Source organism: Micromesistius poutassou (genome assembly GCF_964030765.1).
Source record: "Micromesistius poutassou genome assembly, chromosome: 16".
NCBI classification, from domain to species: Eukaryota; Metazoa; Chordata; class Actinopteri; order Gadiformes; family Gadidae; genus Micromesistius; species Micromesistius poutassou.
This window is the reverse complement of record NC_140286.1, coordinates 18,283,890-18,308,351: the sequence shown is the minus strand read 5'-3', so window position 1 is coordinate 18,308,351 and position 24,462 is coordinate 18,283,890. Positions and strand designations below refer to the sequence as shown.

At 45.1% G+C, this 24,462-nt stretch overlaps 1 protein-coding gene across 2 annotated transcripts in view; it reads right to left on the bottom strand.

Annotated features, from left to right (window-relative positions):
* LOC311361082 (F-box-like/WD repeat-containing protein TBL1XR1) overlaps positions 1 to 20,410 on the bottom strand; it is a 28,229-nt gene extending 7,819 nt beyond the window's left edge. The window contains exons 1-13 of one of the 2 annotated variants that reach the window (XM_084481264.1): positions 20,242 to 20,410; positions 18,907 to 18,973; positions 7,979 to 8,081; positions 7,598 to 7,743; positions 6,903 to 7,161; positions 5,373 to 5,505; positions 5,038 to 5,179; positions 3,276 to 3,339; positions 3,094 to 3,191; positions 2,761 to 2,821; positions 2,426 to 2,547; positions 1,211 to 1,285; positions 760 to 887 (exon numbers count right to left, since the gene is read on the bottom strand). In XM_084481264.1, coding sequence (XP_084337390.1) covers positions 760 to 887; positions 1,211 to 1,285; positions 2,426 to 2,547; positions 2,761 to 2,821; positions 3,094 to 3,191; positions 3,276 to 3,339; positions 5,038 to 5,179; positions 5,373 to 5,505; positions 6,903 to 7,161; positions 7,598 to 7,743; positions 7,979 to 8,036 — 1,286 coding nt within the window. In that variant the 5' untranslated portion in view covers positions 8,037 to 8,081; positions 18,907 to 18,973; positions 20,242 to 20,410. Of the gene's footprint in view, positions 1 to 759; positions 888 to 1,210; positions 1,286 to 2,425; positions 2,548 to 2,760; positions 2,822 to 3,093; positions 3,192 to 3,275; positions 3,340 to 5,037; positions 5,180 to 5,372; positions 5,506 to 6,902; positions 7,162 to 7,597; positions 7,744 to 7,978; positions 8,082 to 18,906; positions 18,974 to 19,405; positions 19,433 to 20,241 lie in introns of those variants that run through there. The other variant, XM_084481265.1, reaches the window with a different exon arrangement.
* Between the last annotated feature and the right edge of the window lie 4,052 nt (positions 20,411 to 24,462).

Sequence of the window (24,462 nt, the reverse complement as noted above, 5' to 3'; positions counted from 1 at the left end):
GGTTACGTAAATATGGCGAAATTAAAGTCATAGACACCCTCAATTTTGAAAAAGCTAGAAAGTCGGAAAAGCATTTTTTTTTAACGAATACAGAAAAGTAGTCCCTCCTGGCTGCCGGCAAAGTGTACGGCGGTTGCTATGCAACACACTAGCGTCCTTCAGAGAGAAGGCTAGAGACGGTAGCTTGGTTCGCCGGCAATTTAGCAATTTAGAAGGCTAAATTGCCGGCGACCGTGTGCCTATTGCTTTACTGCTTTGCTTTATTGGCTTTTTAGGCTTCAGTGAACTATGCTATCGCATTTATATATAAATAAACAACAGTTCAAGTTAGGCGTGGAGTGATACTGGACTCTGTAAACTGAACGGGCGTCATAGCTGTGTGTATACGCTCAATATACAACGGTTGGGAACCAATCAGATCGCTTGATTTAGGCCCCCCGTTTTATAATATATATTATATTATATATATATATTATATATTATATTATATATATAATATATTATATAATAATAATATAATAATATAATAATAATAATAAAGTTAATAATGGAATTTAGAAAAAGGCCAGTTTTACGTCACCATGGGCCTTATTCACCTCGTGGCCATCTGTCATTCAAGACGGCCGACAGGTGACCGAGGCATTCAGTTCACCCCACCGAACCGATGTATGGAACAAAGACAGCTGCCAAGTCAATGTTCCTGAGTGTCCCGGAGGACTCTACAGTCTCCCCACTACCTATCAGCGAGCTTCACTGCACCTGGCCAGCATGAGGTTGGCGCTGGGGTTGTTGGTCCCGGGGCCCGTCGGGCTCCACTTGATGGTGTAGATCTCCTTGCTGTGGGCCTGGAGGTCGTGAACGCACATGTCCTGCTTCATGCTCCAGATCTGTGGTGCAGCAGGCAGGAATGAGAAGACGAGGCAACGTTACAGCACCATCTGGTGGCCTGTATTGCACACTGACCTACACTTTTTTCACAAGAAAATAAATAAATAAAAATAATATATATGTGTGTGTGTGATAATTGTGCCTCACTTAAGTCACGTAAGTGTCTTTGTATAAAAGCATCTGCCACATGACTTAATGTGAAAGTACATACGTGTGTGTGAGATGAAAGTGTTTATGGAGTATGGTGCCATGACACCGACCCAAAGCCACACACACACACACACACACACACACACACACACACACACACACACACACACACCTTGAGGGTCATGTCGTCCGAGCAGGACGCCAGCAGGCTGCCGGTGGGGTCCCACTTGATGGCGTTGACCTCATTCTGCAGAGAATAGGTGGAGGGAGAAATGGGAGGATGGGGTCGTATATGAACAAGTAGGTACGATTTAAGAGCTGATATGTAATTTGTAAGAAATAGCCGAGCCATCCATCAGTTGAGAGAGTGAAATGCACTTTGAGAATACCCGCTCCTGCCTGTCTGAGCCATTCCAGAATCACGAAGGCCTCTGGGTCCTTTCTGACCAATCACGAGGGCTCCTGGGTCCTTCTGACCAATCATCCCTTCACACTCTGTGTGATTTCTCTTTGGGTGAATGGAGCTAATCCCGCCGTGCAAGTTCATCAAAACATTGATGAGCAATCCTAGGGGACATTATAGTTTACTGTAATAAATACCCAACTGTAGAAATGAAAAGGAAAACAATCAGATAAAACTGGTGTCTGAGCGAGCTGCCATCCAGGCAGAGGTCCAAAATGAGCCAAAACAGGCTCCACTACATTTTCAGGTTTCTCAGCAACTGGACATTGCCAAAGAGCCAGGCCTGATCTGATTGTAAGGTATTCAAGGTGTGGAGACGTCAGCTGAACTTTAGTAACTTAACCTCCAGGGCTGAAGCTCCGCAGACGGTGGAGGAGTAACGCTGTGGCCTTTCCAGTTCAGTGGGTAGTCTATTGGAAAAGGCTAATGCTATCCTACAGGGCTGAATAGGCATTATTCATAGTACTTCTACATTATGTGGCCAAATAAACAAGCCCGGCCCTCACCTCCCCCTCCTGCTGTGGGGCGCGATGCAGCATGGGAACACAGATCGCTGACCAGTTTGACGAGAAATGGTAGGGTTGACGGCGGTTGTGACCATTGTTTGATTTTGTTTGCTGTCAGTGTCAATCAGTGTCGGTCATTAAACATCCCTCTGCACAGCCCTTTCCCAGCAGGACAATATTTGACGTGTTGCAACAGGTTTGTTGCAATCATAAAGACAAGTAATAGTCAAAGTCTGCGTGTCAATCTCCCATTCCTTCATCAGCACAGAGGAAACCGATGACACCGACCGAGTCATCGAGCATTGAGGTGTCAAAGGGAACCGAGCTCCTCAGAAAGAGGGCTGCCCCCGGCTTCCCCAAACCCCTCCGCCCGCCGCCCGAGGTCGGCAGCAGCGTCACCCAGAGGGTGCTCACTCACCGTATGTCCCTGGAAGGTCTTGACTGGCCGGTCCTGGCCCAGCTTGCACACGTGGATGCACATGTCAGTGCTGCAGGAGGCAAACGTGTTGTTACTCTGCCAGTCTACGTCCAGGGCCGGCGCTGATGGGGTAGGGAGACAGTGAGTAACACTGAGTGGCAGTGAGAGAGAGAGAGACAGACAGAGAGAGATCGTGCTCCAACTTTGAACTACAGGTATGCTAAGCAAATATTAAATATTTAAAGGACACGTGTCAAATACCTGACAAATACAGTCTTGAGATTAACAAGAGGGTGACCAATAACTTTAACGACCTTTCGACCCCGGGTTCTCACCTGAGTGGAAAGGAAACTGCTGCTTGGCCTCCCCAGTGTGAGCGTCCCAGATGATGGTGGTCTGGAGAGGACCAATAACACTTGGATGTGATGAACACGTTTAATAATAACATGAGCCTTCGTTTTCGGTGCAGAAAGTCACAGAACCTCAACACAGCACACTAGGATGTGACCAATCCTATTCAGTTGTTGAATCTAATATGTCCCAATTGTTTAGTTGAACAGACAATTTTAGTTACACATTTTTAACCACAATGTAATTCAGTTTCATTTAGCTAATAAAAGGCTTTAAAATGTAAAGAAATTATAAAAATAACACTTTGTATCCTTTACCTTGTCTACACCTGCGCTGAGGATGAAGTTTCCTTTCTTGTTCCACTTGAGGGCGAATATGGGCCCTTTGTGCTGTCCCAAGGTGCTGGCCAGGTTCCCTAGGGTACACACAGCAGGTCATTCCTCTGCTCCCCATGCCACTGGGTCAACTGAACGTAGAGTACGGGAGAGGAAGGGTTTACCGTCTTTCGTCCATATTCTGGCAAACCCGTCATAAGATCCCGTGGCCAACAGGGTGCCTTCGCTCTGGAACCAGAGAACCTTCTGGTTAATGTTCAGCTTAACATAATACTGACATGGTCAGCTGACTTTCATATTTAATCATTTCCTTTTTTGGGCCAAATTAATGTAAGATTTTTTATTATTATTATTAGTTATTAGGGCTGCCCCTGACCAAAGATTTTGCTAGTCGACTAGAATCAATGAAAACTTGGTCGACTGAGACTCTTCTCATCGACTAACGTTTGGTCGACTATTAGGGGGCAGCCCTATTAGTTATATGACCTCAAAATCTACTAAAGAACTACCTCTATAGTTCAATCAATGCGGCTGTGATGACAATTTAAAAGCTAGACAGGGAATTCATTTATGTTGTAATTTATTTATTGTCTTTACATCCTTTCAGCAATATGATTCGCAGCGTGAATCAAATTAATGAATCAAATGGCCTCTATGTCTGTCTACCTCCCTACCCAGCTACCTGAGCGCACTCTGCCCTGCACTCATGTGCATGACCGCAGTCTTCAAAAAGGCTGAAGCTAGCCAGCTCATCATGTGTTTTGGGTGAGTGGCTCAGTAGGAAGGGAGGGCTGGGATTCTTTCAGTTGGATCCTTTAAAGATCGAGCTTAAACTGGTTTTTTTTTTTTCCAAATAGCCTACCCTACCAGTAACATCCATTCAATGACAAATAAGACGTATGTATCCATTCCTACTACGGCCGCTGAGTGGCGCTGCTGGCAAGCCTTTGAGTTGAACACCATCCTATTAAAAGCTAGCCTGGCATCGCCATAATATTAGATTTCCAGGGGCGTCATCAACGGCCACGGACCCCAATGCCTCTGGATGACATTGGATAGGCCTACAGCCAGTCAGAGCAACGAAGACTCCGGCGGGAGTCCTCGAGCTCTATATCTAAATAATATCATATTATATATAGATATAATATATATTATCACGGCCAAAAGCTGTGTGCGCCTCCGGATGATATTATGAATCTCAAATGACTGCGTCGGGTTCTCTGACGTCTACTTCCACAACGAGACTCGTAGTGGGGGTTATCTCGGCAATGGTGGAGAAGGAATTGGGGGAAAGGAACTTTGGCTTTGACTCCTTGAAGTCCAGACTGAACCGTTCTGCCTGCCCCGGACGGTGGTGCCCCGGAGGCTGGGCACCGCTAGTTTTACACCTTCTTAGCCACTGGGGACCATAGGCAGGCTAGGGGAACTCACACTAATGTTAGAAACCCTCATAAAGTGAAATGTTCATGCCATGGGACCTTTAATACTGTCCCGATAGCGTAGTCAACGGCCTGTTCTATATCGGAGATGCCTCTCCGGTGCCCCTCTGTACCGTTACCTATTTATTCTCATATCAGTTGTGATTGGTCTATCTCTGGTCTGCAGACCTTATCAGCAGCGCAAATGAAACATGAGATCACAAGACTGGTCTGGTTCCCAGGCGCATCAGAACCCCATCCTTCAACTCGGTTTGGTCTATGCAAATGAACCCATCTTGTTGGAGGTTACGTAGCCACACAACTTGGACTCGGTCCAAATGTCCCATTTTGTGGTAACTTGTAGAATCACATTATTAAAACGATAAATGATGAAGAATGAAAGTGACTGAGCAACAGAACAAGACTGTTATCCACCACACACACACACACACACACTCACTCACTCACACACTCTCACACACACACACACACACACACACACACTCACGTTCCAGTCGAGCGAGGTGACGTCCTTGTTGCTGGGGACGTCCTGGCCGCCCTCCCGTATGCAGTGCCTCAGGACCAGCTGGGTGGAACCCCCTGTGCTGGCCTCACTCAGGTTCCAGATCCTGGCAGTGGAGTCCCCAGAGCTGCTCACACAACCACAACACAAACGCACGCTGAAAATGACAGCAACTTTGTCTGCACCGGCCAAGTTACCAAGTACAGGGGGAAAAATATTGAGTGATCATTTGGAAACCTAATTCAGAAGGACAGAAGGGCATGCACGTGGAAACACTCGGAGAACAAAGAGGCAGTGAGGGGATGAAACAGGATGCTGACCCCGAGGCCAGGAGGTCGTTGACCGGGTTCCAGGCACAGATGAACACCTCCGACTCATGGCCCCGCAGCACCATGGCCTTGCTCTGGGGGATCTCCACATCTCGCTCCACCTCCATCATCTCCCCGTGGTGGTCTGCGCCAACACACAGGGAACACTGCTCGTCACCCAGCATTCAGTGATCAATCAAACAGGGAATTCAGAGACGGGCATTATGGAGCAGGCAGGGTATAGTCATCTTGTGGCACGTTTCCACCGGCTGCTGCGCTTAGGCCCAGCACCCCTTGGCCCAGTAGTGAAGGTGCGGTTTGGCCTAGCTCATTTACGGCTTGCGTTTCCACCGCTGACAGTACCCTTAAGGTAGGGCGGGGTTTAAGGTGGATGACGATAGCCGCAGCAGCTACGTAAGCTACGTAAGCATTGTGATCTCATAGCAGCCCGACACAGTGTAGCCTGCTAATAAATCCAAGCAAAAAGAAGAACGCAACACAATAAACAAAGGGCAACAATGAAGGACGGCAACCTTTTGCGCGATTTTCTTCAATAAACAAAGCTTTCGCTGTTGTCCATAAATACCTTGCGGGTACTGTGTTTGTTATTATCCCCCTGTCGCATGGAAGTGACGATTCTGTCGACCAATCAACGGACGGCGTGTGTAGCTCGAACTTGTTGGCCCTTTCAGACGTCTTGGTACCCCAACGGAGGAGTACTGACAGATAAGTACAGCTAATCACGGCTCATGCGCCATTGCACTCTGATGACTAGAGAAGTGTGTGGACGGTGGGAATCGTTCTCATTACCTTAGCCTGGGAGTCGACCATGAGCCACTACAACTCTACTCTGTCCATACAAATTGTGATGCAAACAAACGTGTGTGTGATCAAGTGTAGTGTGTTGACTATAGCAAATAGTAAAGTTGGCAAACACGACATTTAAACAAAGTCACACACTTTAAACTGCTGCTCACACTGATCCGCCTCAGATAACGACCAGGGAGAGGGACATTTCATTTCCCTTTTGCCTTTCAAGGCAGCTGCCAAAAGAAGACCTTAGTCTCACAGACCAGACTTTAGTTCTACAGTCTGGTGACAGACAGGCTTTGGGGGAACAGGGTGTCTTTATATCGGTTTGGACCAATCATGTTGCTTGGGGGCTGAGTAATAAATATAAATACACATAAATACTGTGTAGATTGGCCACTGTATTTGTACACTGTAATACAGATTAAAATCACCATCTGAAATCTCGTTTTATTCAGTGGCATTTATAATTTAAAATAATAATACAATATTTAACATTATAAAAATATAACGCTGAAACGATTAGCCGCTTGAAAACTATTGAATCTGATCGTAATTTAATTATGAAGGTCTCCAAGGATTTGCTTACACAGCTTCTGGTAAACATTAAGGATAAGGCTTTGGATGGTCTCATCAACATTTTCCACAAAGGGACTAGCAGCCCAAGGCTAAGAATGAAGTCCCACACCCCCACCCGCATCACCCACCCACCACATCAAGCCACTTCCTTACTGGCTAAACCGTGACCGCCGTTCTCCTCCCCGTTGGGGGCGCCCTCGCCGTTCTTTGCGGCCGGCTGGCTCCCTGCGGTGCTCCCGCTGGCAGCGGACAACGCCACCTGCTGCTGCTGGGGTTGCTGCTGCTGCTGCTGCTGCTGCTGTTGGGCCAGCTTCTCCCTGTAGGCCTGCTGTCGTGTCTGCACCACGTCGGGCATCACCGCGTCGATCAGGGACAGCGACTCGATGGGCCGCCCGTCGAACAGCGTCCCATCCTGCGACCGATGCGTCCAAGTGTGTGGAAGAAGAAGAAGAAGATGGGAGGGTTTAGTGTACAAAATCTTCTTCTGGTTGCCGAGGTCAGCGCTGTATTGACCCCAAGTTTTGCCGTTACTGGTTGACGATTTAATGACTGATGTCATGAGGTGGAATGTGGGGCAGTTGGCGTTAAGGGAGGAATCCTGGAGCCTGTGGCAGTTCAAGCTGCATTATAAGTGTCTCTGCTAACTGGGCCAAGTAACAAAACGCTTATCAAGTTTAGCATAAAAATCCCACCCAGGTCTGCTTTTCTCATTTTACCAAAGTTAGGTTTGCCTGGCAGCCTTCATTGACAAGAAAGGCCTTTCTGCAAAGGGGACCTGGACATAGAATAGACACTGTATGCCGCTACTTTAAAAGAAGAGAAACGGAGGTGGTGGGGGAGCTACGGACCTCGTTGATGCTGACTTCGGCCTCCACATACTGCAGGCCCTTCTGGATGATGGAGATGAGCGCTGCCGGGGGCACCAAGGCTCCATTGATGTTGGACTGGCTGATGTGGCTCTCTATGCCAAACGTAAACGCTGAATGGGAGAAGCCTGGGAGGGGTAAGGAAGCCCAGAGATGGTGAGAGAAAGGAATAAGCAGAAGGAGACAGAGGGTGGTGATAAAGATGATCTACAGTCCCCATAAGTCCATATATTATTAATGACGCATGAACACATGAGATATGAAGGTTGAAATGCTGATCAAAGCCCCTTTCTGATCTCATGACACTATGATTATTGTGTGAACAGGGACGATTAATTCTTCATCCAAGCAGGCGGTTCCTACCTGACTCCTGCAGGTATCTGTACACCAGGAAGTTGACCTCATCACTGCTTATGCTCATTGTTAGTCCTGGTGGTTAAACCATGTGCCAGCACTGCAAAGGAGCCTGGGTCAGAAAAGAGAGAAGTAGTAGAGTTAGAACATATACAAATAAACATAAATTTTCATTTTTAGACATATAGTAGTAAACACAACCAAAAGACTTAAAAGGCAGAGGCTTGCCTTGTGTTTGTGCATGCATTGCGTGTGTGAGTATGTGTATGTGTATGCGTCTGTGTGTCCGGTATTTGCAATATCTTAAAACACAGTCGAGGAATTGCAAATGGCTGCGGTGGCAGATCAAAGGAGACAGAACACAAATACAACATGCAAGACAAAACTGTACATAGTGATATAGAGAAACGAGAGCAAACGACTGAAGCTAATGGAGGAGACATTAAAGACATGAAGCACTGTCACTATTGAGCATGATCTGCTCCATAGGCCGTGGTGGTGGGGAATAGCGGGGCCACTATCGCTGGCCCACGCAGGGGATGAGATCCAATTAATAGCTCACAACTGGAAGTAATTACTGGGTCTTTCTTCAAGGAGGAAGTGGGCACTGGAGGAGCACGTGGATACACCAGGCTGTATCCACGGTCCGCCAGCGCACCGTGGAAACAGCCTGGTGTTTAGTAAGGCAGAACCAGGTGCTGTTTAAAAAGGACTGGTGGAAAATAAACAAGTGGCTGAGTTTGAATGGAAGTCCAGAAGCGTCATAGTGGACAACTGGACAGTCAGAACCTTCCCCCCTCCACTCTGCCTCCTAACAGCAGAGAGCCACTACTTACACATAAGACAGCCTTGGAAAAGGGAATCCTGGGAATTCCGGTGAGAAGCAGGCCAATAATACCAAGAGGAGAGATAAATGCAGTCGCCAAAGTGAACAAGAATATTGAAGAGTTTGAGAAGCTATGAATTAGACTGCTGATGTTTGTTGATACAAAAATATAAATGTATTGTTTATCAATTCATCAGAGGGTTATATCAAAAACTACTGGCCATTCAGAAACCACTAGGGGTTAGGCCTCTTGCTCAAGGATGCCTACAGGTAGACTGGAGACACGGCTCCGAACCCAGAACCTTTATGCTGGGACTCAAACACCCTAACCACTATTCATTCCTGTCTCTATATTTGCTTAGCTTCTTGTTTACTGCTAAAGTGTAACTCCAATAACATAAAACCATGAAAGAAGACCCCAAGCACATTGCTCGAGAGCTAAGGCAAAATCAGCAATCAGCAGCTTTTACTAGCACCAACTTTTACGAGACTGGTTCTGCATCTGCTTGTAAAAGGCAGAATTAGTGGTGTACGGTATAAACGGTATAGAGAGTACACCTGTTTGAATTTGCGCTATGGTATGGATTTTGACGTTACCGTGAGACCGGTGTGACGGGTAGATGAGCACTTTATTTTTTTTTTTTTTTTTTACTTAACGAGCACTAAAGAAGCGATAACATTGGTACCAGAGACGCAGTTGTTTATTCATAATATCATCTGGAGGCACTCACAGCTTTTGGCCGTGTTCTATAAGATATTCTAGAACACTCCGGGAGCTCCGGCGGGAGTCCTGGAGCTCTTTATCTAAATAATATAATATCATATAATGTATAGATATATATAATATCACAGCCAAAAGCTGTGTGCACCTCTGGATTATATTATGAATCTTGAAGACTGCGTCGGGTTCTCCAACATCTCTGGTCCTTTCACATCAATCTGAAGTCACGGTTCAATCTGGACTTCAGAGAGTCAAAGCCAAAGTTTATTTAACCCAATTCCTTCTCCACCATAGCCGAGGTAACCCCCACGAGTCTTTACTTGATGCAGAAGTACCCGATACGTCCGAGAACCCAACGCAGTCTTTAATTATTGTGCATAGGAATGCACAATCTTCATATCCCTTTTCCGTTATTCTTCTTCCGACCAAACTTGTGCATTTAATGTGGCCAAAATTACCCAACATCTGTCACAAAGGTCTAGGTCCATACTTGTAGACTTTATATTTTTTGAGATATTCTACTTTTAAAATACTATTTTTTATAATGGAAGTCAATGGGCGCCCATTCTCTGACACTTCCTACTTAGACTTCTTAACTTGGTACATTTTTTATCATTAACCTTCTTTCAAAGGTTTAACAAATCAAGAGTTTGTATCTTCAATAATCTGAAAACAGAATTTCGATTAACTTTATACTTTTTTCATAATCACAGTTTAAGTTCCATGTCCGCCTCGTTTTCAGTTGGTCTCATTGATCTACGCTGAAGGAGGAGCGCGAGGACGTGCAGGCAGTGTTGCCAGATTGGGCAGTTTTTCCCACACAATTTGACTACTTTTAATCACGTTAGGCTGGAAAAATGAGCATCAGGCGAGTACATTCAATTTTGGCTGGTTTTAAAAAGAACTGGTGGGATTATGATCATTCTACAAATTCTACAAACATCAATCAATACCATACCTTTCATATGGCATATCGTTTGTGCAACTACTACTACTACCACTGTTCTGGGCCTGTCAGCAGGAGAATAGCTCGATCTCCTCATCAAATGGCTTCCTTCCAAATGGCTTGGCAAGGAATCCTCAGAACAGGCAAGAAGGCTCAAAGCAGTCAACATCAGGCACCCCCAGGTCGGATTGATGATGGTTTGGCCGAGGCTGGAAGAGTACTATGGCTCACCAGAGGCAATTGAAAGGGCTCCGTTTGATAAACTGGAGGACTTTCGGAAGGTGACGTCCAAAGACCCTCACAGGCTCCGCGACCTTGGCGACCTGCTCCTAGAACTAGAAGCTGCGAAGATGGACGGCTACTTACCTGGCCTGTCTTACCAAGACACCTCCAGAGGAATGGCTCCCATTGTCGACAAGCTTCCATTCAATCTCCAGGATAAATGGGCTTCATATGGGTCTAAATACAAGGAAAAGAACAATGTGTCTTTCCCCTCCTTTACTGTGTTTGCTGACTTCATCCGCAGGGAAGCCAGAGTTAAAACAGATCCCAGCTTCAACCTCCCACCTTCCCTCACAGCAGCCGAAAAGAAAGAGGTTAGACAGACACGTGAAGACAGCCATATCAGTCAGTGCACAAGACACAAATGTCCCCCACATAGAAACCTGGAAACATCGACCCTGGGAAGCACTGCCCCATCCATGACAAAGCCCACCCACTGAGGAAATGTAGAGGCTTCAGGGAGAAGACCCTAGAAGAGCACAAGCAGTTTCTAAAAAGACAATCACATTGTTTCACATGTTTCCAGTGCTGCTCCTCCACAACCCACCTAGCTAGGGACTGTGTCACAGAGGTAGACTGCACGGAATGTGGCAGCAACTGCCACACCTCAGCAATCCACCCAGGACTAGCTCCCTGGAAGTCCAAGTCGTCTCCCCCCGCTTCAGAGAACGGGGAGGAAGGAGAATAAGCGGACAACCAGGAAGTCACCACCAAGTGCACGGAAGTATGCGGAGATGGAATGAGTCTCAGGGCATGCTCCAAGATCTGCCTCGTCAACGTCTTTCCTGAAGGACGAAGGGAGCAGTCAAGGAGGATGTACACTATCTTGGACGAGCAAAGCATCCATTCCTTGGCGACGTCGGAGTTCTTCAGCATCTTCAACGTGGCGTGTAGTCCATTGCCATACACACTCAGGACATGTTCAGGATAGGGTTGTGCCGATGGACGATGTCATCGTCCATCGTGATGGCTGACTGACATCACGATGGAGAGCCATCGTGATGCCCCCCCGTCAGACACACACTAATCCTCCTAGTCTCTTCTATAGTTAACCTAGAAACTTTGCAGGGATTGCTCTGTAAATTAAATTAAGAATATATATAAATTAAATTAACTAATGCATATGCATGCTATTTTAAATAGCATGCATAAAGCTTTAGCTTTCTGCTAAATCTTAAATCTACAATGTTTCTATTTTTATTTTATTAGTAACTTTGCCTTTCTAAAATGCATTTTTATTAACTCTGCCTTTCTAAAATGTTTTCTTTTTTTTTTTTTTTTTTTTTTTTTTTAACTTTGCCTTTACTTTCTATCTATTTTACTTTTTACTTATCTATTATTTTATTTTATTGTATGACAATGTTTATATGTGAAGCACTTTGAGTCTGCCTTGTGTATGAAAAGTGCTATATAAATAAAGTTGCCTTGCCTTGCCTTGCCTTGCCTTGCCTTAAATACGGTAGCCTATGCCAGCGACGTGACTACCTCTTTCTCGAGGCAGATTACACAGTGCCATGTCGCCAAACTATGGCCGTGCGGCTGGAGAAAATGTACAGCGAATCAGCAGCCTCGCTCCGCGAGATCCTGTCCTTAACGGAGAAAGTTGCCATCACCACCGACGCTTGGACAGCGTTGACTACGGAGGCGTACGTGACCGTTCACTTTTTTACTGACTGGGTTGCGCAGAGTGCGATCTTGTAGACCCGCTCACTGCCAGAGATGCACACTGCGGAATACATGAATTTTCGTTTCCAAATATTTATTTAAAATCGAAAATGTTTTAGTGCGTGTGTGTTAAATTAAATGGTTTTATATCTTAAGCAAATTCCGTTGCAAATAGGAGGCGCGCAGCATCAATATCCTAACTAAAAAAAGTAAGTCTGCCAACGCAGACACATTTTTCAGATTGTAAATTGACATGAGACATTGTAAACGTTCACAATCCTGCTCTATGCTCTGTGATATTTTGTTTATCATCATTTCTATTAACTTCTGCGAGGCGCATAAAGTGGTCATATAGATCGGTCGTCTGCCCGTCTATTGCGCGTATCACACATGAGCAGATCTTGCACACGTCAGTCGTGTCCCTTGGCTGTCCACTCTCAACAGGTCTAAATCCAAAAAAATGCGATCAAAGCGAAGTAGTAGGCCGAACTTTTTTAGCAACCAACGCCATTGTTTCAACTCTTCTCTACCCCCCTCCCCCACCCCCCCCGTGGTTACGTTGTGGAGTCAGCCAACAAGAAGGTCAGTTTCCCTCTCCCCACACTCCTCGAATGCAACCAAATCCAAAACAACCAGATCCCAACCCCCAATGCTGCTCGACACCACGGACACCTGAGACGGATCGCAGACGAGATCCCACCCCTGGTTCCAGATGCACACACACTCCTGTTGCTCGGCAGAGACATTCTGAAAGTACACAAAGTAAGAAGCCAAATAAACAGTCCACATGACGCCCCATTCGCCCAAAAGCTGGACCTTGGATGGGTCGTCGTCGGTGACGTTTGCCTCGGGGAGCGCACAAGCCACCCCACGTCAGAACATTCAAAACCTCCATTCTGGAAAGTGGACGCCCACAGCTACTCAGCGTTGGACACCACAGACAGCACAGACGCTCGATGGAGAAAACCTGGGTCAGTCAGTCTTCCTTCACACAGCCAATGACAACAAGCGTGCTCCTTCAATGGATAACCTGAGGTTCCTGCAGATCATGGATGACGAGTATCGACAAGACAAGTCAAAAAGTTGGGTCGCACCCCTTCCTTTCCAGTCCCCACGAAAACGACTGCCCAACAACAGGGAGTACGCGAAAAGCCGCCTCAACTCTCTCCGCCCCACTCTAAGCAAGCAGCCACAGATGAAAGCCCACTACCTAGAGTTTGTCGAGAAGATGCTTACCAACAAGCATGCAGAGATCACTCTACCTTTACAGGAAGGCCAAGAGTGTTGGTAACTCCCATCATTTGGAGTATATCACCCAAAGAAGCCAGGACAGATCCGTGTGGTGTTCGACTTCAGTGCACCTTACAAAGGAGTCTCTCTCAACGACGTACTCCTCACAGGCTCTGATCTCAACAATACCCATTTGGGGGTGCTCATGAGATTCCGAAAGGAGTCCATGTTTCACTGCTTCATAGTGCATGAAGACCACAGAGACTTCCTCCGCTTCCTGTGGTTCCAAAACAACAACGCGGACAGTGATATTGTGGATTACAGAATGTGCATCCATGTCTTCGGCAACAGCCCATCCCCCGCCGTCGCCATATACGGCCGGAGAAGAGCAGCCAAGGAAGAAGAAAAGAACTTGGCAGTGACGTGAGAAGGTTCATCCAACGAGAGTTATACGTAGATGATGCAGTGAAGTCCTTCCCTACCGAAGCAGAGGCCATCAGTGTCCTCAGACGTGCCCAAATGATGCTTGCAGCGTCCAACCTCAGGCTGCTTAAAATAGCCTTGAATAGACCTGCTGTGCTAGAAGCATTCCCTCAAGAAGAGCGTGCCAAGGATATCAAGGATCTCAACCTCCTCACCGATGACCTCCAACGTCCTCCAACAACGCAGCCTCGGAGTGTCCTGGAACATTGCTTCGGACACTTTCACATTCCAGGCCATGGACAACAACAAACCTTTCACCCGTAGAGGAGTGTTGTCTACGGTGAACAGCCTGTATGACCCCCTCGGCTTCTTAGCCCCCGTCACAATACAAGGCAGGCCGCAGAGACCTCACCAAGAAGCCGAGGACTGGGACTCACCCCTCCCCGGAAACAGGGAAGCTGAGTTGACCAGGTGGAGAGACTCATTAAAAGACCTACAGGTGCTTCAGATACCCCGCACCTACATGTCTTTCTCTCCCTCTAGTACTCTCCTCAAGGAGCTTTGTGTCTTCGCGAACGCCTCTACTACGGCCATCTCAGCAGTAGCTTATCTGAGAGCCACCACTGAAGAGGGACAGACTGAGGTCGGTTTCGTCCGTGGAAAAGCCAAGCTGGCGCCTCAACCAGACTTCTCTATCCCTAGACTGGAATTGTCGAGATTTCAGAGTTGATCGTGGAAGAGATGGACCTGGAGGTCAACCGTATCACATACTACTCAGACAGCAAGGTAGTCCTTGGGTACATTCATAATCAAGCAAGGCGGGTCTTCGTCTACATGAACAACAGAGTTCAACGGATACGACAGTCCACATCCCCAGACCAATGGAGGCATGTGCCTACCGACCACAACCCAGCTGACCACGGGTCTAGGTCTATCCCAGCGGCCCTCTTAAGCAGCACAACATCTCCCCACCCTCTCAAACCCCAAGAGATATTCAACCTTGTTAACCCCGCTTCTGACTCCGACCTACTCCCCGAGATTGCTGTGAACCTCACCGTAGTCTCTCGACACCTTACAGACCCCACACGTTTTGAGCGTTTCTCAAAATGGACCTCTTACCAACACAGTCGCACGATTGATCCATATTGCCCGTTCCTTCCCCCTGCCTGCACAGAAGGGCAGCTGCAGAGGATGGCACATCTATCCAAGGGGCCCCTCAGAGGAGGAGATGGACAGAGCCAGGGTCTTCGTGATGAAGAGTGTCCAGCATGAGCTTTATGCAGAAGAGCATAGCCTCCAAACAAAGTTTCCCCCCTCGTAGCAGTCTGTTGAAGCTACACCCTTTCATCGACAGCAATGGGCTTCTCAGAGTCGGAGGCCGCATAGCTTAGTCTAAGCTAGCAACAGAAGAAACAAATCCCATCATCATCATCCCAGACCGCCATCACCTCGCAAACCTTTTTGTGCGTCATCACCATGAGGCTGTGAAGCATCAAGGGAGACACTTTACTGAGGGTACTGTCAGAGCAGCCGGACTCTGGGTGGTTGGAGCTAAAAGATGCATCAGCAGCATTCTCTTCTAGTGTGTCAAATGCAAGAAGCTTTGTGGGAAGACAGAACATCAGCAAATGTCAGATATGCCGGCTGAGCGTCTACAAGTAGCCCCTCCATTCACCTATGTCGGTGTGGATGTCTTCGGACCATGGGAGGTCACTTCACGTCGTACCAGAGGGGGACACGCCAACAGCAAAAGATGGGCTGTCATGTTCTCATGTATGTGCACAAGAGCCGTGCACATCTAAGTAATAGAAGCTATGAGTGCCAGCGGTTGCATTAATGCCCTGAGAAGGTTCTTCGCCATCAGAGGACCAGCAAAGCAAATACGCTCAGACCAAGGCACCAATTTCATCAGTGCCTGCCGAGAATTCAAGATGGATAAACCAAACTCCAGCTCAGAGACTGTGGAGAAAGATCTTCAGGAGCACAACTGCACCTGGGTATTCACCTTTTGGAACAGGTGGCGACGAGAGTAGCTCCACACACTTCAAAGCTGTCGCAAGTGGCAGGAAAAGAAGCCCAACCTCCAAGTAGGAGACATCGTCCTGAGGAAGGACAATCAAGCAAAGAGAAACCAGTGGCCTATGGCTATTGTCGTGGAGACCCTTCCAAACCAGGACGGGGTCGTGAGGAAAGTGGACATCAGAGTCGTCAAGGAATGCACCCAGAGAGTTCCTTGGCCAAAGTGGTCCCCCTCCTTTCTCCACAAGACTAGTACTTTTGGTTTAATCTGGGCTTGTTAGAGACCCCAGGGGGGGGTGGGGGGGGGGGGGGAGGAGTGTTCTGGACCCTATTCGTTTTTATGCTGTGGCTTTTATTTGATACACTTCACATCTTCCATCATCCTCATCTTGCTAGCTGTATGATCTGAATGTTTGTAAGTACTGCAGCTTGTTAGGTCCTTAGCTATGCATCAGCAGCATTATTTTGGTTATTGGTTGGTTGGCGCTAGCTATGTTTTCCATATCTGTTGTCTGTGGAGAGATACAGCAAAGCTCCAACTTTTGGAGCTTTGCTCTTAGTTATTGCAATATGTTATATTGTTATGTATATATGTTATATTGTGTATTTGCATTTTTAGTGCATCCAGTTTTGTAACTGATATATATTTATGTTTGTGTTTCAGTTTCACTCTTTGAATTTGAGTAAACCTTCTTAAATCGGCACCCTGCTTCATGGAGTTATTCATCATCAATTAGTTGAGTTGAACTGGATAGTTTGATTGCTGCTCAGATCCACCCAGACCAGTACAACCACTACTACTACTACTACCATTAGTACTACTACAGCTAGTACCACTACTACTACCTTCTTCCAGCTGTGACAGTATTACAGTTTAGCTTCCAGCTTTTGTAACAATGTATTTCAGCACTTTGCTTCTTCAAGAAATGCAATTCAGTGTCAGTCAGTTTTCGATTTTCAGCATCCAGGTTTTTCAGCAGTGCAATGCAATATATTTGACCTTTCAGATTTTTCAGCAGTGCAGGGCAATACATTTGACCTTTCAGATTCTTCAGTTCAATTCATTTTACATTTCTGCATTTTTAGCAATGCTCTGCACTTTTCATTCAGCTGTCACGTTATTTGTTTCCAACCATTTCATTTTTTTTTTTTAAATGGTGTGCATGTTTACTCCATTTAGACTTTTGAACTCTGTTCAAATCCCTTCACTTGCGTTAAGCCATTTAACGTTTCTTTATGTCCTGTTATGTCTATGTGGTTTTATTAAAACATATTTTCCACCTCACTTTGCACTACAGCACTCACCACATTTTCTGCATTTTCTAGTATTGACCGATTTACATTTTGAGAAGTATATCTAACTACCTCCCTCATCTTACCCACAGAAAACAGATAATTGTTCAAAGGTTGTGCAATTAAGAGAAGACAAGAGACTGAAGTTGATGGTTTCTATGTTCAGTGTCTGATTTCTGTCCAACCATAACTCAACTCATCCACACTCAACTATCAATCTTTGCATTGGCTATACAACCCTCAGCTGAATTTAACTGAAATATGGTTATGGTTCTTAGCAGATACCTTTATCCAAAGCAACATGCAAAAAGATCATAAAGATCACAGGCATTTCTATGCACAGTAATCCCTTATGCGTGGGATTACATTTTCTAGTTCATAATATCATCTGGAGGCACACACAGCTTTTGGCCGTGATATTATATATTATATTATATAAATACCTATATATTATATTATATTATTTAGATATAGAGCTCCGGGAGTCCGAAGATGGCAACAATCCATTTCTCCTCCTGCTGCGATTCACTCTGGACTGTAGGGAGTGAACGCTGATTGACTGTTATGTTACGTCACTCAGGGAGTGAACGCTGATTGGCTGTTGTTACGTCACTCAGGGAGTGAACGCTGATTGGCTGATACCCCTTCAGAAGCATTTCTATAGAAATTAAAAGATAAAATTAACATACCGTGATATAATACCGTTACCGTCTATGCCTCAAATTATACCGTGATATACATTTTAGTACATACTGTACAGACCTAGGCTGAATGCATCCATTCATTCAACCATCACCAGCAACAATATCCCGAACAATGAGAAAACAGGGAAGCCTAGACCACATAATAAATAAAATAAAAATAATAAATGGATATAAATCTAGTAACTAAGAGGCCATCTATGCTGTGTCTTCCCCTTCCCAACCTATTATTGCAAGGACAAACTTGACCCCAGCTTGACTTTCATGAGCAAGACGTGCTGGCCCCCTATGTTGAGCTGCAGACCTACATTCCACCAACACTGGGACGTACAATACATGGCAATTCAGCCGTGTGAACCCTGCACAAGACCCCTTCCCCCACCACAACCTTACAGTGGGTTGGTGTAAAAGTCAAGTCACGCACGGGCAACGTGTGACTGCATGCACCGAGGCTCTCACCAGGGACTAGCCTGGCTTTCTATTTCCAAACACACGGCTCCTGTAGAACACCATTAAGATACACGGCAGCTGGATGAGCCAAGGCCATTTTGTTAACCTCTGCCACCAACACCATCACACCAGACTACCACCACCACCATGGACTACCTCACCCTGCACGCTATTTATTGACTTGAGAGAAGGGAGATTCTTTCTGTCTGTCTATACCTTGACTGTGCCGCAACTTAAACTACACTTCAATTGTGATTGGGAAAGCAAACTACACGAAGGCATGAAAAGTAGACTTTGTAAGGGACAGTTTGAAGCAAGCCTTTCAGAATTCAGAATTACATATTCAACTAAGACATGAAATGATAAGTATTAATACGCTACCCATGTGATCAGAGGTCTTCAGAGGTCCATCATGGGTCATGTGGTCCTGAGCGGGAATTCTGGAGCCCTGGAAGAAATGAATTCCAATAAAATATGCTATTTTGGATTAACTTTAAGCAGGCCAATCGTATCAATAATACATTAGCTATATATTAGGTATAGATAATTCCGTTATATGTAGCCTATCCCCTATTTTGCACTCTAGATGTTTCAAAACATTAACATAAAACGTAGCAATAAATACCATTTACATTGTATGTTGTATGTATTACGTGGTTTGAACTGTCATCCAAACTTGGTCAGCAAGTTAAAGCCGATTTATACGAGGTGATTTAAATGAAGGCAATGGTATGTTGTGCAAAATCTACTATACAGCGCACAAGCTAAAAACAAACAACGTCTAGGGACAGTAGGATTCATACCAACTACTGTAAGAACTGAGGTCGGGATTTGAATGAGAATGCTGCGTTTTAGAATAAGAGCTTTAGTTTCATCTTACTGAAGCGCACACTTTCATCCACGTTGTAATACACACTAACAACCAATTATTATTATTTTTTTGCCCACTCAATGGCCCACAGTGGCATGGAGCCGACAGTAGCATGGAGATAACAGTGGCATGGAGCTAACAGTAGCATTGAGCTAACGGTAGCGAATGCCCATCCCCCGCACAAGGCTGAGTGAATGGAGAGAACCAGCATGCTCTCCAAGCCTGTAGAGGCGGATGAGATGAAGGTTTAGGTTAGCCGTCTCTTAGTGAAACATGTCGTTGAACCGGCCGTATGGAGAGGTTGAGATCTTTAATTCAGCCAATAGATACAAACATGTGCCTTAACGTTATAAGACCTTAGTCCATATGATGAGTCAATGACTGACAAACTTACAATGAATTTGTTGTTTTTGACTAAAACAACAAATGCATTAATCATCTAAAGAATACTTATTTTAATGGAATTGGTTCGGATGCTTTCTAAAAAAAAAACACCGATGTATGAATGTTGTATGGCCAGATACTGTCGGGGTCCGGGGTAACGTTAGCCCGTAGCCCCGTGTTCTCAGCTAGCTGCTAGCTAGCGGCCGCCAGTCATCAAAACACCTCGTTTACCTCAACGCTTTAACAAACCTGAGCTAAGCCCATTCGCGCTTCTCTATGGCGATATACACCGAATAAAGTTTGCAAAGACATCAACATATTCGCAAGATATGTGATGAAAACAACACATAACAGGACCACATCATCCACTAACTGGTCAGCCTTCAAAGCCCGCTTACAGCTAGCGTACACGGGAATACTAGCAAGCTAAGCTAATGACAGTGTTTTTTGATATCCCCTACCTGCTTGCATAAGACCTTTCAATTGACGATTTCTTCTGTGCTCCTTTTAATTACATCAAACCATGTTATCCATTTCTTTCGATCGCGAAATTAATTGTATTCGCATAAAAATGAATGATCATATTAAAGCTAAAGAGCCAGGCGGTAAGAAGCTAACGACGGCTTCAGATGCTCGGCACAGAGGAGTGACCTGACCCGCAGAAATGGGCTGCCTGTGACAGTAGCCTACTGTATTGAGGTTGTCTGTGACAGTAGCCTACTGTATTGAGGTTGTCTGTGACAGTAGCCTACTGGATTGAGGTGGTCTGTGACAGTAGCCTACTGTATTGAGGTTGTCTGTGACAGTAGCCTACTGGATTGAGGTTGTCTGTGACAGTAGCCTACTGGATTGAGGTTGTCTGTGACAGTAGCCTAGTGGATTGAGGTTGTCAGTAACGGTAGACTACTGGATTTAGGTTGTCTGTGACGATAGTCTTCTGTATTGAGGTTCTCAGTGACAGTAACCTACTGTATGGAGCTTGTCTGTGACAGTAGCCTATTGTATGGAGGTTGACAGTGATTGCGTATTTTTGTTTGCCAATTGGGATATTAACTCAGCCAAACACGATAGCTGTGTCCCAACTGGTTGCCATATAGTTATGAAAAAATAGTACTTTATATAATTTCAATATATCGATGCACAATAACCAAATATGTTATGAATTGCCTCTACCAGGGGAAACGTTTTAATGCAATTTATCTGTTACTTTCTGGTAATTTCCATACTACAATGACATCGCGCTGCAAATGCATTCAAGCTGAAATATAAAAAAAAAAGACATGTGTTTTTCTCCCCAGTAAATATCTTTAGTCCGGTTCGATTACACGTGAAAGTAAGAAAAATCGGGTCCCATTGTCTAAGCGGACTTGACAAATCCAATGTAAATGGTTGTATGCCTCAGGCCTCTTTAGCTTTTCTCCAGCCAAGCACCAGTCATAACAACGCACCCATCCCCCACTAGAGCTCATTTCTGCCTTACTGGTCATCCTCACTACACCCCGCCCCAATCCTGTGCGGCTCATTCACCCTGGGACAGACAAAACCGGCGGACTTTATTTTTGCGATCAATGTTTTACATTGACATATTAATGTCACACATATTCATTCATTCTGACAATTAAATGTTCAGATTTCCAACAGACACACAAGAAAGCATATGTAGACAATTCATCCTTACTTAAAGGATTTCCCCAAATATGGTTGAAGGAGTATTTCTCTATTTTGTTATGTAATATAGTCTACCAATGTAAGTTATTGCCTGGTATTGTCGACTCGTTGCTAATTGCTTCACTGTAGTTTCGAGCCATCCCCCTGTGATATGATGATGACATGAGGTGCGTTCACATCGCTGGGAATTATGGGGAAAACATTTTCGCGACGTCGGAAAGTTCTCGTGAACGACACCTCATGACGCTCTGATGATTCTGCTTCCGTTCGGCAACTGGGGCCAGATTTTAGGCGCGTTCACGGTCCTGGTGATAACGAGACGGCTCGCCAGTGATGACGCTCACGCATACGCGTGTTCCCGACAGCGACCGTTCATGTGCACTGCGTTGGGAATCTAAAAGTTATTCACAGCAGGTTTTTTTTATCCGATAAAAAACTGTCAGAACTAAACAGAACTTAGTAGGATCAGTTTCAAGTTAGCATACCTTTATTTCCTTGTAGCTGTATAACCTACTATCATTTTGTATCATGTATAATTTATGAGAAGCACATTTTATTGCCACTGTATGCAAGGCTACACTTGCCCTTATCTAGAGCTGGTTTACCAGTACACAACGTTTAAAACTGAGCAAAGTCAATGCCAACAGACGGTTACAACGTCAATCAATAGTAAAATATGTGATATGATGGTTGATTCTTCTATATTGAGTAAAACTTTCATATTCATATTAATTATTATTCATATTAACTTTCATAAAACTTTAATATGTTCACGTGTCACCATACGTCACCAACTGGGCAACTCTGTTAACAAAATCTGGCCCCAGTTGCCGAACGGAAGTAGAATCATCAGCGTCATGAGGTGTCGTTCACGAGAACTTTCCGACATCGCGAAAATGTTTTCCCCATAATTCCCAGCGATGTGAATGCACCATTTGTAAACAGAGTTGCCCAGTTGGTGATGTATGGTTTACTAGTGACGCGCATGAACATGGTGGAACATGAATGTTGTACTAATATAAAATAATCAACCATCATATCACATATTTTACTACTGATTGACATTGTAACTGTCTGTTGGCATCGACTTTGCTCAGTTTTAAACATTATGTACTGATAAACCAGCTCTAGATAAGGGCAAGTGTAGCCTACGTAGCATACAGTGGCAATACAATGACCTTCTCATAAATAAAAGCAAAAGGATAGTAGGTGATACAGCTACAAGGAAATAAAGGTGTGCAAACTTGAAACTGATCCTACTAAGTTCTGTTTAGTTCTGACTGTTTTTTATTGGATAAAAAAACCCTGCTGTGAAGAACTTGATGTGCTCTCAGATTCCCAACGCAGTGCACATCTCGTTATCACCAGGACCATGAACACGCCTTTTATCAGGCCCCCAGGAGCAGTGCCTACTTCCACAATCCACCTGTGCTCAGTGGCCAAGCCTGGTATTGCAAATCACAAAATCATGGGGCCCGGAAGTAGATATCCCCGTTCACTCCAATACAAGTGGGGAACAGGATTGTGTCTCTGCAAATTTTCTCTGGATATCTCATAATTATCTTTCTCTAGTTTTCTCTTTTCAAAACGCCACCTCAAGCGTTTTATTAGCCGGAGAAGGAGGGGTGGGCAGCTGAAAGGAGTCGTAGTGAAACAAATGTTGTTTCGGCCGGGCCTCCGAGAGGGCTCAGTGCACGTATAGTATCACATATAGTGAATCATCGGGGGGGTTAGTAACTTATACTTCCATGGTCAGTAAACAATGTGACTGTGCTCGCTCATATCTCTCGCTTATGATGCTACAATGCTAACAATACTAGAGAACGAGAATATTTCTACATCCGTAACGTCATGCACTAGGGCGTGGCTAGGCTCCCATGATGCGGAAGCAATTCCCTCCTTGATGTTGCCCTGCGCCACTGAGCAGTTTCCATATGAATGAATGGGCGCCGTGTTTCAATCCGGTGTCCATTCTTTATAGGTTCATGGTATTTATGGTGCTATCCATTTGTATGGTACGCTGGTACGTCCTATGGTGTGTTCCAGATGCCTCGGACACCAGCCTTCCGAATTGCATTTACAGTCTCGTAGCACTTATAGCGCTCCTGTTTGTCTTTGTGATCATCATTGTGATCATCACACTTGATTATGGTGCTATTCAGTTGTATGGTGCGCCAGTACGTCCGACCTGCTCTAGTGAGAACGTGACGTAATTTCCTGGCCTGCAGCACTTTCCCGTTTCTCATTGGCTAGTCATTGTTATTGTTAGCTAGATTAGCATCTTTAGCAAACCAGCTCGAAACAAACAACACAACTTTACATTTATTGCACGCACAGCAAGACAATGCATAAATTGGTGCCCGGAAAAAGTAGCAATGTAATCAAGTGTGTAAGAGCATTTACAATCTACATAAAATGACCAACGTGGCACAAATACAACAAAAATAAATCTCTTTACGGGCGCAGCCATTTTTGTTGTCGAGTCGTACGGTCGGCCTCACTGAACTCACTGAAGCTCTACTTTCAGAAAAGCTAGTGGGACCGACCATAAGGGGGCGTTCCTTATGAGAAACGGACATGACGTAACGGGGTACCAAACAACTTCATACAACTTACTCTTCTCATCTCTGGATCTCTACTAGTATATAAACTTGACAAACATGAATACGTACAATAACAACATACTAGGCTGCTATAACTAGCACTGCTAGGCTACTTCTACCGTAACCACTCAACTACTAGGCCTCTGAGACTACCTGCATACGTTTGTATAATATGAACCATCAAATAGTAAAACTACCATCAAAGTAGGCCAGAGTTTGACACTCACCTGTGAATATGTCACATATGTAGTCTGTGACTGTCTATAATAATATAGTGGGGTTCCGTGTATAGACAATTTGTAATTTTCATTTCAAATTGATGCAAAAGTTCTGTTTACACTTCTTCTTGTTGGTAAGGGTCTATAGAACAATTTGGTCTGAGGGCCAGACAGGCCGGTCCAAAAAATGACC